Source organism: Pteropus medius, unplaced genomic scaffold (assembly GCF_902729225.1).
Source record: "Pteropus medius unplaced genomic scaffold, Ma_sr-lr_union100, whole genome shotgun sequence".
NCBI classification, from domain to species: Eukaryota; Metazoa; Chordata; class Mammalia; order Chiroptera; family Pteropodidae; genus Pteropus; species Pteropus medius.
In genome coordinates, this window is record NW_024349802.1 from 15,047,450 (window position 1) to 15,063,694 (window position 16,245).

A 16,245-nucleotide genomic window follows, 5' to 3' on the forward strand; every position below is an offset into this window, starting at 1 on the left:
TATCTCAGCTTCATTTAGAGGTAGCAAAATACTATATTTTAATGCATGAAAACACACATTGGTGCCTTATGTGTACAAATACATATTTTACTTCTTAGTCCTAAAAACAGCTTCTTCTAAGTTTTCTAACAAAATTTTATTATTCAACCAAAATCTTCCATTCTAAAATATTGAAAAAAATCAATAAGAGCTTAATTTTGTAATGAAATACTATGTTGCTGCAAAAAAAAGAATAAGAAAACTACATTTTGTGTTATTAAGATGGCTTCTTTCCTTAAACTTCATGCTAACTTCAATCTTTTTTTCCGCAGCTTTCTCACCTCTCTCTGCCTTCACAGAACTCAAGATAGAGTTAGGGTCTTGCTCTGGATGAGGCTTTGGCTTAAGGAAAAATTGTGGCTAGTTTGGTCTTCTATCTAGACCTCTAGAATTTTCTCTATATCAGCAATAAACCTGTTTCCCTTTCTTACCATTTGTGTGTTCACTGGAACAGCATGTTTAATTTCTTTCAAGAACTTTTCCTTTGTATTCACAACTTGGCTAACTATCTGGCACAAGACGCCTCCCTCGCTCTTGGCTTCCAACATGCCTTCCTCACTAAGTTTAATCATTTCCAGCGTTTGAATTAAAGTGAAAGACAGGCAGAAACCCCTTTCACTTGAACACTTAGAGGCCACTGTAGGGTTATTAATCTGCCTAATTTCAATGTTGTTGTGTCTCAGAGAATAGGGAGCCTTGAGGAGACGGAGAGAGATGGGGGAACGGTCAGTCGGTGAAACCATCAGAACACACGCAACTTTATCAATTAAGTTTGTGATCTTACATGGATGCGGTCTCTGGCGCCCCAAAACAATTACAATAGTAACATCAAAGATCACTGATCACAGACCATCACAAAAATATAATAACAATGAAAGAGTTTGAAATATTATGAGAATTACCAAATTGTGACCCAGAAACACGAAATACGCACGTTGTGGGAAAAATGGCAATGATAGGCTTGTTTGATATAGGGTTGCCACACACCTTCAATTTGTAAAAAACACACTATCTTGAAGTGTAAGAAAGTGAGGTATGCCTGCACATATACTAACCCACACTTACATCAGTTTATTTTTATACCTATCTGTACACAAAATAAAAACCATGAGTTTATCCTGATATTGCCAATTCCAATCCATTTACCTATATATAGCTTCTCTGACTCTGAGCTCTCATCTATAGTATATTTATTTGTTCAATCACAGTACACATATATTTCGGAACTGCTAATCTACACCACCTATAGAAATATATTTGCTAATTTCAGTATTTGTGTATAGTTCCTTTTTTGCCTTACGGTGTCCAGTTAAAATACTGTTATTGAGTTATGTAGGTTAGTCCTTCCCAATCCCTTGCAGTATGGTCTTGAACTGTGCTAGAAACTTCAGAAAAAAGAAGTGCCACGATGGCCACAAACTAAGATGCACAAGAAATGAACGGGTCCTTCAGGTTAGACAGTTCATTTCTTCTCTTGACAAAGTAATGATTCAATGAACAGTACTGAGGCCAGGGAAAAAATATTCTCCTGAAAAGTGAACACTCCCAAGTTCAAGTCACCCATATTTACAGTAAATATAGAGGAAATACTTTGGAAAAGCTGCCTACATATTAAACACCTCTACAAACCAACTCTTCAATCTAATCTTAGCTTGAATTTGTCCCTAATGATCACATCAGCAATTCTTATGTTTTACATCTTACAGCATTTGTACACAAAGAAAACATGAATACTTTAAAATATTGGCAAAAGTAATAAAATTAAAACAATTTAAAATTGCGTTCTGTAATCTGAGGACAATGGGACCCTACATAACAGCAATAATAAAAAAAAAAAAGTATACTTACCGTCTGCTGAAAACTTGTCAATAGCTTGGCTCAAAGTGAAGAAGTTGCCTGTGGATTTTGACATCTGGAATTGAAAGCCAATGAGTAGGCTTTAGTAAGAATACATATAAATAAAAGAAACCTAATCAGCCAAATCAAATGAAATAGGTTGGCCATAATCGAGTAAGGACAAAAAGGATTAGAAATGTGAAAAGAAAACAGATACCTTAAACTAATTTTACAGAGGTGAATACTGAAGTCCAGTCAATAAAGTCACTTACACAGTTCATTCAGCTAGTCAGTGACAGAGTGAGGATAGGATCTCCAGTCTGCTACTCAGTCCACTGCTCTTTCCATTAGCCTATATCATTGGTTTAGACATGTGAAATTATTCCACTACAACCTTGGAACACTTTAGTTGGTCATAAAAAAGAGCATTATAGCTAGTAGTCATTCAGAAATACATGGACTAGCTCATCGGTCAGAGTTGGGGTTTTAGGGAACTCCCTGTCATTAGGGTCACAATAATTGGTTGTTCAAATTGTGCTCCGCCTAAGGGCAGCACATCTAAGGAGGCCCTGTACACAACCTAATAATATTACTTTAAATTTGTTTATGTCTTTATCATAACTTTGCTGATACCAAAGAGAGGTGATATTACATCAATTTTCCAGTATATGGCAATAAAGTATCTTGTACAGTGTATAATACAACAATGTTGAGACCAAAGAAAATGTCATTATAACAAACTACAGAATTAAATTAAAATTCTGTTATTCTAATTTAATGGCCAGTAACTGTATAAAACAAAAACAAAACCATCAAACTATTTTCTCTACTTAATGAGAAAGATGCTCTAAGTTCTCAACACTAGGATCTATACGTTTCCATCTCTGTCTCTGACCCCTTGTGTCCTTCTGTCTCTTTCTCCTCCAGTCACAATTTGTGTCACCTTTTGTCACTCTAAATACAAATATAATAGGTAATGTCATAATATGTAAGTCCCTCCACTCATTTAATAGTATCCACTCTACTCATTCAATTTTAAAGATAAATTTTATGCTGTTAGTTTCCTAAACGTTTTAAATGGAAAATTTTTAACTTTCTGATTTTCATATTTTTTATGGCATTTATTTATTACTTATTTTTATTATTTATTTATTTATTTATTTATTTATTTATAAATAAATAAATAAATAAAGAATGATTCCTACATCTGAAAAGCTTTCTGCAAAATTTTAACTTTCAAGAGGCAATGAGTCTGGAGTGTGCTGAAGGTGTCCTGGGAAGAATGAGCGAGAGAGAACAGAAGCTGGAGCTGTGAGGAAGCTCAAGATTTAAGAGTCTGAGGCGTGGTCCAAGGGGGAGGAGGAAGACAAGGAGAGAGTAATGTCAGTTACGCCACATCTGCCAAAGGAGATCATTTCAAGAATGCAGGAACACTCACTAGGTTAGCTGGCAGCCAACTCACTTAAGACATTGCATTGCCAGATAAAATATAGAATATCCAGTTAACTTTAATTTCAGGTAGAAATTTTTTAGTATAAGTATGTCCCCTATTTTCATTTGCTAAATATGGTAACTCTAGTAAGATGACAACTAAAATGCGCACGTAAAGCAGGGTCAGAGGACCACATGGTACAGACATAGGAAAGGACTGGAAGACAGTGCTAGAAATCAGGCTGTGAGGCAATAGGGTAGGGGCAGTTAAAACAAGGAGGATTTTATTAATGGGAACAGGCACTACATGCTGTATCATCTGTCCCATCTGCTCCCCTTAGCCAGAAACCACGTGAGGTTAAAGATCATGTCTTATTTGTCTTTGTAATCAAAGACTTTTACTCTTGTGCATCAAGAACTCAATAAATAGCTCTTATATTTAAAAAAGAAAAAAAAAAAGAGGCAATGAGCCTTACCTTCTCAGAGTTGAGGAGAAGATGTCCATTTGTTCTCACAGCTACAGGCCATTTGTCACTTCACGGATAAATGTTTAAAGACAGAAAATAAAATTTAAAGTTTAAGGTTTAGGCTTAAAATTCTGGAGTCAATGCTAAAAGATTCATAAAAGTTTGCTATGACAAATGTACAAGAATATTTTACTAAGTCCTATTCATAACAGGACACAAATGAAAATGGAAGTGTCTATTAATAAAGGACTAGTTATATAAACTATGGTATAGGCATATAGTGAACTACTATGTAAGTATTTAAACAATACAGGCAGGGCTATATATATGGATATAAAAAGATCTTAGAAATATGTTATTACATAAAAAAAGAGACAAAATAGTGTCTACAATGTTGCATCTTTGTATAAATTAAAAAATAAATAAGTATAGATACCTGATGCTGGTGTAACTGGTAAATCTCTATCCTACACAATAATTCCTTATATAATTGAAGCCACAGGTCACCCCTATCAGTAAGTAATAAATCCAGTCCACATCTTTTTTAGCACTCACCTTTGTTCTGGCCACATAGCCACATGATTATAAAGGTAATATGTAAGATGATTTGGAATAAGATCCTTGCCAGAGACTCGAAGATCCACAGGATACCAGAACTCAAACTCCTGCTTTAACCGATCTAATTTTTCCTTTGGGATCTGAGTCTTAGGAAATGGAGCCTCCTTGAAGAAAACATAATCCCAAACTTCCCTGGTCATCTGTTGTGGTCTATATTAAAAATAAAACAAATAAACAATAATAACTATATATGTAATTTCTTTGAATCAGTATTTTAATCTAACTATGAACTAGGAATATTAATGTAGTGACAGTAGCAAATAAGGACAACAGACTACCATAAGAATGAAGCCTGGATAATAATAAGAGAAGGGGCTATCGATTACTTTTTCTCAGTTCAATAGCAAAAAAGTAAAACCATTGGGATAAAATCCTGCTAAATGAATTCTTTTATTTTTAAATGCCTACAGCACTTGGTCTTCCTAGGTGGTGTCCCGTCCAAGAACTAACCAGGCCCAATCTTGCTTAGCTTCTGAGATCAGATGAGATTGGGCACGTTCAGGGTAGCATGGCTGTAGACTAAATGAATTCTTATAAAAACTAAATGTTTAAAAAACGAAGCTTCAAAACATAAATCAAAAGATCATATCTCTTCCTGACAAACTTCTTTCTCTTAGCCATTTACCAACCTGATGCCCAGTGGAGACTCTGCCTGTCCACGCAAGTTACCCCCCTGCAACAGGTGTGCCACGGTATAAAACGCCATGTAAATAGTGGAATCAGATAGTGATTCAATCAGCCACTGCTCATCCCAAGGCAGACGAGTACCTGAAAGATAAAAAGAAGAAAGCAAATGCATGTGAGACCTAAGAGACACTTCATCTATAGAACCTACTTTCAAGAACAGGCCTATAGCATTTACAAAGCTATTATTCAGAAAGTTCTTAAATCTACTTGAATAATTAATAAAAATAAAATGGTAAATAAAAAGCAAAATGGTTGAAGCACTTGAAACTTTCCATAAAAAGGGCACAACATAAAAGGTATGTGGGTTAGAGGGGGCACATTTCTACCACGAGGTAGATGGTAGGGGACCACATCCTAGTTCCCCTCACTCTCTAGACGAAACCTCCCAATCCCAATTTAGAAAAACAATAGAAGAGAGAGGACCAGGTAAAAGCGTTAATTTGTGTAACTGGCAAAGTCATTCAAATAGAAAAATCTGAAGTTTGCTCACCTAGACCGTAAGTTCTTGAACAAGCATGTGATTGTAGCCAATCTAAGGAAGCTTCAAAATTCCTCCTCGTCTCCTCACAGAATCTGGAGAGTAAAAAATAAAGTGTTTCTCTTCACCTTTACTGTCCTCCACGTTTCTCATCTCCTTTCCCTTCCCTCATCACTTCCCTTCTCCCATCTTACGTATCCAGGTTCTTCAAGCACTGGGTTGTCAGTTTTCTCCAGTTCTCTTCTCCATAATCCAAGTACCTGGGAGTGCACAATTGGTTAGAAAAAAAAAGGTCAAAAAGGATAAGCAAAGTGACTGAAGAAAACTTCTTCTTGCTATAAGAGAGACTAACCACTGGTCACACAAGGCCACGACACATTCATCTGCAGACCGGGATATGACTTGTTTCTCTGGTTCCACATAAATAAGTGCATCTCCCTAAATGAAAGTAAATAAAAATATATCAGATATTATATCTAGTCAATCTCTATGTCTCAAGGGTAATAAAAATAACTGTTTTTAAAAATGCCGTATCACTGTACTCAACACTGGAAATTTGTTAAGAGAACAGATTTCAGGTGCTCTCATCACACATAAAATAAATGGTAACTGTGTAAGGAGATATATTAATTAGCTTGATTACAGAAATCATTTCACTGTTTATATGTATATCAAATCATGCTGTAAGCCTTAAATAAGTATAATGTTTATTTTTAAAAATTAAAAATAAAAATATTGTCCCACACTGGGAATAATAAAAAAAAAAAAAATACTGTACCACCAATAATCAAAATCCCACATTTTCATTTTATCTTCTTTCTTTCTAGGCTAAAGTTATCTGCCCTATTTTCCATATAACACTTGCTTTTGAAAAGGCATGCATCTTCAGCAAGTGGATCACCTTCCCTAGGTAGAGATTATTCCTCTTCAGTGAAAAATGAAAGATGTTTTATTGTTTCTCATCCTATGGTTTAGAGGTTATCCTTGTTATAATAACAATATAAATAAAATGGAAAATTAAATGCATGAAACTTTTAAAAAAATAGATGCATAAAAATTAAACACAGAAAATATTGTTACTAAAGATTTATACTGTCATTAAAAATTCCCACTAGAAAATTGATCATGAATTTTATTTTTTACCAAATATCTTTTAATGTATTATGATCCTAAACTTGTTAAGCTAGGATAATTTTTAAAATAATATTCAACATTACTCATAAATGAATATTCATTCCTGTGGGTTTAATGCAATTCCTCATGCTGAAGTTAAATAGCTTGGATTTTTAATGGTAGTAAATTAAAAACAGACATTTAACTTCACTCCTTCTCAAAATTCCGATAAAAAAAACAATGAACAGGATTTTTTTTAATGGTATGAAACTACAAAGACAAGGAGAATGGGAAAAGAAACAATGTCCACCAAAATTTGGAAACTAAAAAGCAGGATGAGTGATAACTGTATTATTAGCAGATTGAAAAAGCTAGTTGAATTCTAAGCCAGCAGTAGAGAATGCTGATAAGCAATCCAGTCTGCATTGTAAAATCTCCAAGACTCAGGAATTGCTGGCAGATATTCTAATCCCACACTATACACAGACAGGCAACTGCCCTTTCCTGTGCCAACAGAACAATACAGGTTTACTCTCTAGAGAAGATAAAAGTGTCTCTCAACCAGAGGACAAAGTTAAGGATATGGACATCACAGTGAAAATAGGGACTAAGTGAAAGCCAGCATACTGGACGTTGGCACTTGCACTAGCAGTATTCTCCCATTCGGCTCCCAGAATGCTGTTAGCTTAGACCTTTTAAGCCAGAGAGAAGAATCTTCTGTGGGGAATCCAAGAACCCAAGAAGACCTAACTAACATCAGGGCTTCCCCAAGGCCCAAACAGATCTCCCCCAGTGAAGCCCAGTGACAAGCCTTACCAATATCCCAAAAGGTTCCAATCACCTTTTTATAATCACTCTTAAACATCAACTCCTCCTCGGAGAAATAAGAGATTAAGATTTCACATCCCTGTCAATTATATCTCAATTTTAAAAAAAACAGATTTCACATCCACAAAAGCAGAATAGCATCTAAAGAAACTAAAATAGTTGAAAGTGAGCCCTTCCAATTAGAAATTTAAGAGCATGTGGAAAGATTAAAAGGAAATTGCTGCTTTTATATTTTAATAAGCCTTACAGACCATTGTCTCTCTGGGTTATGGGTACATATAATTGTCAAGAATAAAATTCTGAAAAGTAGTTAAGTAGCTCAATAGAAGAAAGTTACAATAAAAATGAAGATAGAGGAGGAAAAGGATGAAAGTAAAAAGTAAAGCACTATAGAAAGAGAGAATTGTAACTACTAATATTTCAAATGACCACTGGTAGAAAACATCCTAACTTTAGATTACTACTTTCATCAGTGTTACAGGTGGGAAGCTCAACTTGAAGGAACTGCTAAATAGGTCTATTTTCTGCCACGAAACTAAATGCTATCTTTAGTATAGCTCCAAATTCTACTACAGACTCATTGCTAATTAACACTATTAAGTCCATCAATTAACTAAAAGCTCTTTTCCTAAAACAGCCTTCAGAGAACAGCCTATCACGTACAGCGTCAATCATCTTTTTCCGAATAGTCTTCTTTACGTCTTGGACCTTCTGTCCTTTAAATTCATCCACCAACATTATCTAAAAGGATGAGAAATGGGGAAAAAAACACATACAAAATAATTAAAATTTACTTTGAGTTGCTCACCAAACTTTTCCCTAATTAAATTTACTTCCACTCACCAGATCGAAATATTTTAGGGTGAAATTTATCACATGTATAACCATAACTTATTTTGGCACAGCTTGGACAACTAATATTTATAACATGCTTTTTTTTCTTTTAGTATAACTAGGATAGCTATCATTGAACATACTTCTCAGATTTCTATGTGGTGAGAATTCCATTATACTAACTATACCAACTCACCTCATTCTTAAAGGCTTTGGGAGAAGAAACTGAGCACACTCAGCTCAGTCCATTTCAGCTTCTCTTTCCAAATCCGCCTGTTGCCAGCAAGCATTCTCCTTTGCTGGGCCATCTGATAAGCTTGGCTCTTAGAGGAAGGCCTATTATTTTTCAACTCTGCCTTTTACTTAGTGGGGAAATTTAATTCCAGGGCAAAGTATTAGCTTGCCCACCGTTGTCAGAGCTCTAACTCACAATCCTCTTTCCAGCTGACACTGACATCCATCTACCTGACTCCTGTGTATTTCTCAAATAGTTTCTATCTTAAGTGAAAGACATATGTTCTTTTTTGACCTTCCAATCCTCTAACATACCAAAATGCTTTATATCTGTTTAATTCATCACTGTGAAATCTTATTTCTTGATCATTATATGGTGCAGTGGTTAAGAGCATAAATCCTAGAACCAAGTTGCCTACTTTGAATCTCAATTCTGTCACTGGCTGGCTATCTGGATGATCTTGGGTAAATTACTTAACCTCTTTGTGCCTCAATTTCTTTGTCTGTAAAATAGGAATAACAGTGCCTACTTCACGAGGTTATTTTGAGATTTAAATAATACATAAGTACTACATAAGTATTGACTTTTATCATCACCCACAATGAAGTAAGTCACTTAAAAAAGACATATAATCAAATCTTGTTTATCAAGAAAAATAAGAGTAAAGGTAAAAATAAAAAACATTCTAATTTATGTCCTTAAAAATCTTCATTTTAACCTCAAGCCACTAATAATTGAATTTTTACTTTCTCTAGCCTAGTCTTCTTTCCATTTAAATGTAATAAGCCACATTAACGCAGCCACAATTAAGGAGGAAAGAGGTTCAGAACATGTTTGTTGGGCCCATCTGTCACTAGTAGGCATTAACAAGTAAATTAATAAACTGAATAAAACTACGTATTTAAAATATGAACTTCTTAATTTAAAGAGCAAAAGAAAGGACCAAGTATTATTGTCTGTGCAATAAACCTGTGGAGTTCACTGCATAATAATATGAACTAACTTTAAATATCTTCTCAAGAAATTCATTCCTTAAGAGATTCCTAAAGGGCACAAAAATGTAATATCTGTAAGTGCTATTAGCCAAGAAAAAAAAAAAAGATTAAAATAATTTGGAAATAGAAGAATACAATCTCTTATTAATTTCATTAATCTGTCTTAGATCGGTATATGGCCATTGAATTTTGTATATACTTTTTAAATCGTTAAGAAGAAAACCAGAGAGCATGGAGTGACTCAAATAAAAACAATAAAAAATTATTACTTACACCTTCGTAAAACCCTTTTAGATATACTTTCTCCTTTGCTTCTGTAAGTTTTTCTCGGTCATTCTGGCTCTGAACTTTCAACTCATCACACATGGTTATAGCAGAAAGACCTCCTAAACCTGGGATTTCAAGGACTGACACCTACAAAGAACAGCAATGTCAGGAATTTATTCACACTGAATGAACACAAACACAGCCCTATGGGGCAGAGTCCTTTTGCTTGTATTGCCCAATGAAGTCATTTTAGATTTTATGTATCATTACAGCAGTACCATATACGAGATAATCACAAAGTAACTAACATCAAACTGTGAATTTGTCTTCATTCTCGCCACAGGAACTACCCAAATTCTGTGTACCAAATCCCACATTGTCCCTCCTTTTTACACACACACCTTCCCCAGCTCTCAATCCTCCAGTAGCATACGATTAACTAAATAATTAACACTAAAACTAGCAAAATTATGCAAACAACTAAATTCATGGAGTATCTTGTTTTTGGTTTCTAATAAGTCTTCTGAGTTTTTCATGAAAGTTATTTGTTAGTAATTTTAATTGTTTTCTTTTGCAGGCACTAATATCAAAACATAAACATTCCTGAGTAACATGGCAAAATGTTGTCTTCAGAAGCCTGGAAATTGGCCAAACTAGCAAAATAAACTACTATAAAATTGGTGATGCTAAAAGCTATTTGTTTGATCCAGAATTTCAGGTGCCAGGTGCTAAGCAAATGCTTCTTAGTTTTTCTCTCACTCTTATCTGCCACAGCAGATATCAAGTTAAAGTAAATTCTTCAGCACCCTCCCTCTTACTTCCACACTCCACTAATTATTTAATTTTGTTACAAGGACAGTATTAGCTCTTTTTCCTCTGATGAAGAGATGGCTATGAATATCCTGAATCGTCTATGTACTCACCGGCTCAAATGGCAACACCATGTCATCTCTAATCCCGTACTTGGCTCGTAAAGCCTGCAAAAATATTTGCAAGTTAACATTAATGATCAACACTTTACTGATATAATCACTGAGAGAAGCAACCTTTTTTTAAACTATTATTAAATTCCACTTGTTCTTTCTTGGTAAGTAGGAACTTTTGTACATTCTTGTATCCTGCAACCTTGCTATAATTGCTTATTAGTTCTAGGACTTTAAACTATTCTTTTTTAAACTATTATTTTTTCTATCCATACAGAGCAATTTTTTAACTTAACCAAATATCTCCAGATGGGATCTAGGACTTTTAAAAGTGCGACAGTTTTAGTAAATGACTTAAATAATGAAACTGTACAACCAAAAAGGAAAAATTCACTCGCATACACCACTGAAAGTGAGGTTCATATTCTAGGTTGCAATGAAAATGTGAATGTCAAAAAACTTTTACAAAAGTTTAATGAAATCCATCACATCAACAAATTAAAGAAAATCATATATCAACAGATGTAATTTTTAAAGAAGTATTTGACAAAATCCAATACCCATCATGATTAAAAAAAAAACTCTCAGTAAACTAGAGAGGGACGTTCTCAATTTCATAAAGACTATCTACAAAAAACCTACAGCTAACATCATACTTAATGATGAGAAACTTGAAGCTTTTCCACTAAGATCAGGTATAAAACAAAGATGTTCCCTCTCACCACTCCTTTTCAACATCACACTGGATGTTCTTGCTAATGCAAAAGTTATACAGATTGGCATAATCATCTATGCAGAAAATCCAAAGAAAAATCAACAAAAAACTCCTAGAATAAGCAACTATAGCAAGGTTGCAGGATATAAGTTAATGTACAAAAGTTCCTACCTACCAAGAAAGAACAAGTGGAATTTAAAATTAAAAATACAATACCATTTACATTAGCACTCAAAAAAATTAAATACTTAGGTAAAAAGCTAACAATATATATAAGATGTATATAAAGAAAACTACAAAACTGATGAACAAAATCAAAGAGCTAAAAAAAAATGAAGAAATATCCCATGTTCATGGGTTGGAAGACTCAATATTTTCAAGATGTAAGTTCTTCCCAACTTGACTTACAGTTTTAATGCAATCCCAGTCAAAATCCCTGCAAGTTATTTTATGGATATTGACAAACTAATTCTAAAGTTTATATGGAAAAGCAAAAGACCCAGAATAGACAACTAAATACTGAAGAACAAAGCTGCATGACTGACGCTATTCAACTTCAAGACATAAAAGTATGGTAATCAAGACATTTTGGTGCTAATGAAGGAAGAGACAAATAGAACAATGGAACAGAATAAAGAGCCCAGAAATAGACCCCCAGCAATATAATCAATGTATGTTTGATAAAGGAGAAAAGATAATACAGTAGAACGACAAATGTTGCTGGAACAACTGAACATACACATGCAAAAAAAAAAAAAATTAATCCAAACAGACTTTATACCCTTCACAAAAATGAACTCACAATAATATATCAAAGACTAGATTAAAACTCCAAACTATAAACTTCTAGAAGATATAACATAGAGAAAACCTAAATGACCTTGGGTATGGTGATGCCTTTTTAGATACAACACCAAAGAAACAATCCATGAAAGAAATAATTGATTAGCTGGACTTCATTAAAAACTTCTGTTGTGCAGCAGACAATACCAAGAGAAGTATAAGACAAGCCAGACCAGGAAAAAATATTTATAAAAGATTCATCTAATAGAAGACTGCTATCCAGAATAGATGAAGAACTCTTAAAACTCAAGAAGAAGAAGAAAAAAAAACCTGATTAAAAAATGAGCCAAAGACCTTACCAGACGCACTTCACCAAAGATGTACAGATGACAAATAAGCATATGAAAAGATGCTCCACACCATATGTCATCAGGGAAATAAAAATTAAAAGAACAATGAAATACCACTAACACACTTATTAAAATGGCCCAAATCCCAAACACTGACAGCCCCACATGCTGGTGAGGAGGTGGAACAATAGGAACTCTCACACATTGCCGATGGAAATGCAAAATGGTAAGCTACTTTGGAAGACAGTTTGGCAGTTTCGTACAAAACTAAACACACTCTTACCATATGATCCAGCAATCACAGTCCTTGGTATTTACTCAAAAGAGCCGAAAAGTTATGTCTACACAAAAAACCTGCACACAAATGTTTATATAAGCTTTATTCATAACTGCCAACCAACTTGTTAGCAAACAAGATGTCTTTCAGTAGGTGAATGGATAAACAAACCGTGGTATATCCAGACAAAAGAATACTATTCAGCACAAGGAGAAATGAGTTATCAAGCTATGAAGACACAGATACCTTAAATGCATATAACTAAGTGAAAGAAATCAATCTGAGAAGGCTACATACAATATGATTCCAACCATACAGTATGAAGAGCACAGAGGATTTTTAAGGAGTGAAAATATTCTGTGTGATTATTAGTGATGGACACATTATACATTTGTCCAAACTCACAGAATATACAACACCAAGAGTAAAATCTAAGGTAAACTATGAACTTTAGGTAATTATGATGCGTCAATGGAGGTTTATCCTTGGTAAAACAATGTACTATTCTGGTGATGTTGGTAACCGAGAGATTATGCATATGCTGGGGCAGGGAGTATATGGGAAATCTCTGCCTTCCTCTCAATTTTATTGTAAACCTAAAACTGCTCCAAAATATAGTCTTTAAAATAAATAAATTTTAAAAATTAAAATTAAAAAATTAAAAAACAGAAAAAAGACATTCTATGAAATGTTATATTCAAAATTCAAACCACAGGACAACATATAAACATGAAGAAACAAGTTAGAGATTGCAGTTCAAAAATACATGCACAGCTTTTTAGCCTAATCTCACAGTGTAGTTCAGCAGTACTGAACAATCAGATGATGAAGAGGAAATAAGAATGTGAAATTCAGATACTTACTTGCTTTTTCTTCAAGTCTCTGAGGGCAACAAAATCATCAGGGGAGTCAGACGGAACACTTGTGACCACACCGGTACCTTATAAAAAGAGTGTAGAATTAATACAGCCAGAATGTGATTATCATAGTATTTCTATAAAGAAATAAACTATTTACCTTTATCTTCCTTAATGGCGAACATTGGGAGAACATAGATCACCTTATAACATGTTAAAGGAGCAGAAATTGATGCACCAAGAATTTCCTGTGTAAAAGAAAGATCAGCATAAAAAGTGAAGAAATTTATTCTAACCATTAAAAAAAAGTTAATATTTTAAGTCTCAAGAAGCGAGTAATCAAAAATATATGAAAGAGAACAAAACTAATTCTTTTATACAAACTAAACCAAAAATAACTGTAAATAATTACAATACCCAAATCTGATGAAGTTGTGAAGATATTAGTACACTAATACATAGCTGGTGACATTGTACTTCTTGAGGAAAACAATATAGGAATCCCTAGCAAGAGCCACAAAAATGTTCACAGAAATTGGACCCAAGCCATCCAATCCTAGGAATTTATCTCAGAGGAAAAAAGTTTTTTTTTTTTTGAGAAGTCTGCCCAATGCTGTATTAATTATCCAAGCAAAACCTGGAAACTAAAACTTTAAATGATAGAAAGATTATTTAATAAATGAGACTTCTACAACATAGAATACTATATATCCATTTTAAATAATTAGGAAGACAAATCGAATTAAAAAGGTACATCTGGTTTCTCTTAAAAAAAAACCAAAAGATTCAACAATACTGGACCCATATTCTAAAATACAACAAACAGCTCACAACTGTTTGTTTAACTAAGGAATGCACTCTTCAATTCCACACGGTTCCTACCCATCCCACATTATTCATATAGATAAGCTACGTTTATAGAATTTACAGTCATATGGGTGAAGGCTAAATATTCTAAGTCTTAAAGGTTGAAAGCTATTTTTTAATTTATATTACCCATTTTCCTCACTCAGGAATCTGCTCAAATTTTAAGCAGATTTTAAGCAAATTTTAAGTGAAAAGAAGCTGCATTATTAACAGTTAAAAATTTGTGTCATTAATACTTTCCTAAAAACTTCTCAGATAGAACTTCAACATCATGAACTAATGATATAGGCAATGCTTGGTAACAGAAAAAGTCAGAAAACAATTCAAATATCCATAACAGAGAATGGTTAGCAAGCTGTGGCACAGCTAAGCAATGGGAGAAGATGAGTATGACAGTGAAATGGACATGAGCGCCTTCTGGAGTAGAACTGTTCTATATCTTGAGTTGAGTGCAGCTTACATGAATGTACACGTTTGAAAATGCACCAAAATATACACTATGATTTACACATTTGACTATATATATGCTTCAACGAAAAAGTTTTCTTAAATGCTCTTTTCTTAAGCTTCATTGTTGAAATTTTCCCTGCAAATTTATGCACTAAAAGTCTGCTATCCAACTTACCTCTCCCATTAATTCTTTAACAACAGGCACCACGCCACTGTCTTTGGTAAAGCCTTGGTATGACATATTCCTGGCAGCCCTTTGGATGCAGATGTATATATCACCATTCGCCACCTCAAAACCAATATACTTCATATCAGGGTGAACCCAACAGTTTGTCTGTCCAAACAAGGTCTCAGGTCTGAGAGTAGCCGCTATCAAGAAGATATTTTTGCCTTTCAGGCCACTAAGAAGAAAAAAGATATATTTATGCAAAAAATACTATGGATTCTATCACAACTATCTGATATTCAAAAAGATCATGTAATAACTCTTTGACAAACCTACCTTAATTTGGATGGGTATGGCTCAAGCACTTTCAACTTGATTAAAGTATATTCCTGAGGTCCAACACCCTAAAAAAAAAAAACCACAAAACAAAAATTTGAAGGGAAAAAAGATTTGGATTAAACTTACTAATCTATGTGGGAGAGCTGATTCAAATTTCTAAGATGAGTTCTTGCATTGTTAAAATAACTGTTTCTTCCAATGTGCCAGCGGTGTACTGACCATATCTAAATGGAAGTCTAATGTGTGAGAAGATACCTGGGAGATGGCCTTTCTACCCTATCAGAAATAGAAAAGGAGGCCCAGACTCCAACGAGTAAGGATGGTTTGCTCCCCTTAGAGGGGAGGACAGGAAAAAAAAGTGATTTGCAGTAATCAGATAAAAAAGTATTTTTTTTGCCCAAATGAGAGTCAGAAGATACCAATGCCACAGAGCAGTCATCACAGACATACAATGGACCAGGGGTCAGATAACGTGTAATCGAAATCTAGCTTGGGCCCTTACTAACCACTTGACCCAAGGAAATGACAATCTCTTTGAGCGTTCAGTTCCTCATCCATAAAATAACTCTGCTACGCCTCACATAAGAATCACGTAAGATAATGAATAGGAAAATGCTTTGAAAAACTGTAATGTACTACTGAAATTTAGAATATTGCTACTATTGACTATATTAAAATATAATATTATAT

General features: G+C 34.1%; 1 protein-coding gene and 1 pseudogene across 1 annotated transcript in view; both read right to left on the reverse strand.

Moving 5' to 3' along the window:
- Positions 1-16,245, reverse strand: part of LARS1 (leucyl-tRNA synthetase 1) — a 48,875-nt gene that overhangs the window by 17,933 nt on the left and 14,697 nt on the right. Inside the window, exons 9-22 of the mRNA XM_039836452.1 lie at positions 15,553-15,620; positions 15,226-15,451; positions 13,894-13,981; positions 13,740-13,816; positions 10,752-10,805; positions 9,835-9,975; positions 8,161-8,238; positions 5,909-5,994; positions 5,751-5,816; positions 5,569-5,651; positions 5,021-5,159; positions 4,329-4,541; positions 3,783-3,840; positions 1,888-1,951 (exon numbers count right to left, since the gene is read on the reverse strand). Coding sequence (XP_039692386.1) covers positions 1,888-1,951; positions 3,783-3,840; positions 4,329-4,541; positions 5,021-5,159; positions 5,569-5,651; positions 5,751-5,816; positions 5,909-5,994; positions 8,161-8,238; positions 9,835-9,975; positions 10,752-10,805; positions 13,740-13,816; positions 13,894-13,981; positions 15,226-15,451; positions 15,553-15,620 — 1,441 coding nt within the window. The remainder of the gene's footprint in view (positions 1-1,887; positions 1,952-3,782; positions 3,841-4,328; positions 4,542-5,020; positions 5,160-5,568; positions 5,652-5,750; positions 5,817-5,908; positions 5,995-8,160; positions 8,239-9,834; positions 9,976-10,751; positions 10,806-13,739; positions 13,817-13,893; positions 13,982-15,225; positions 15,452-15,552; positions 15,621-16,245) is intronic.
- Positions 4,793-4,911, reverse strand: LOC120581840 (uncharacterized; annotated as a pseudogene).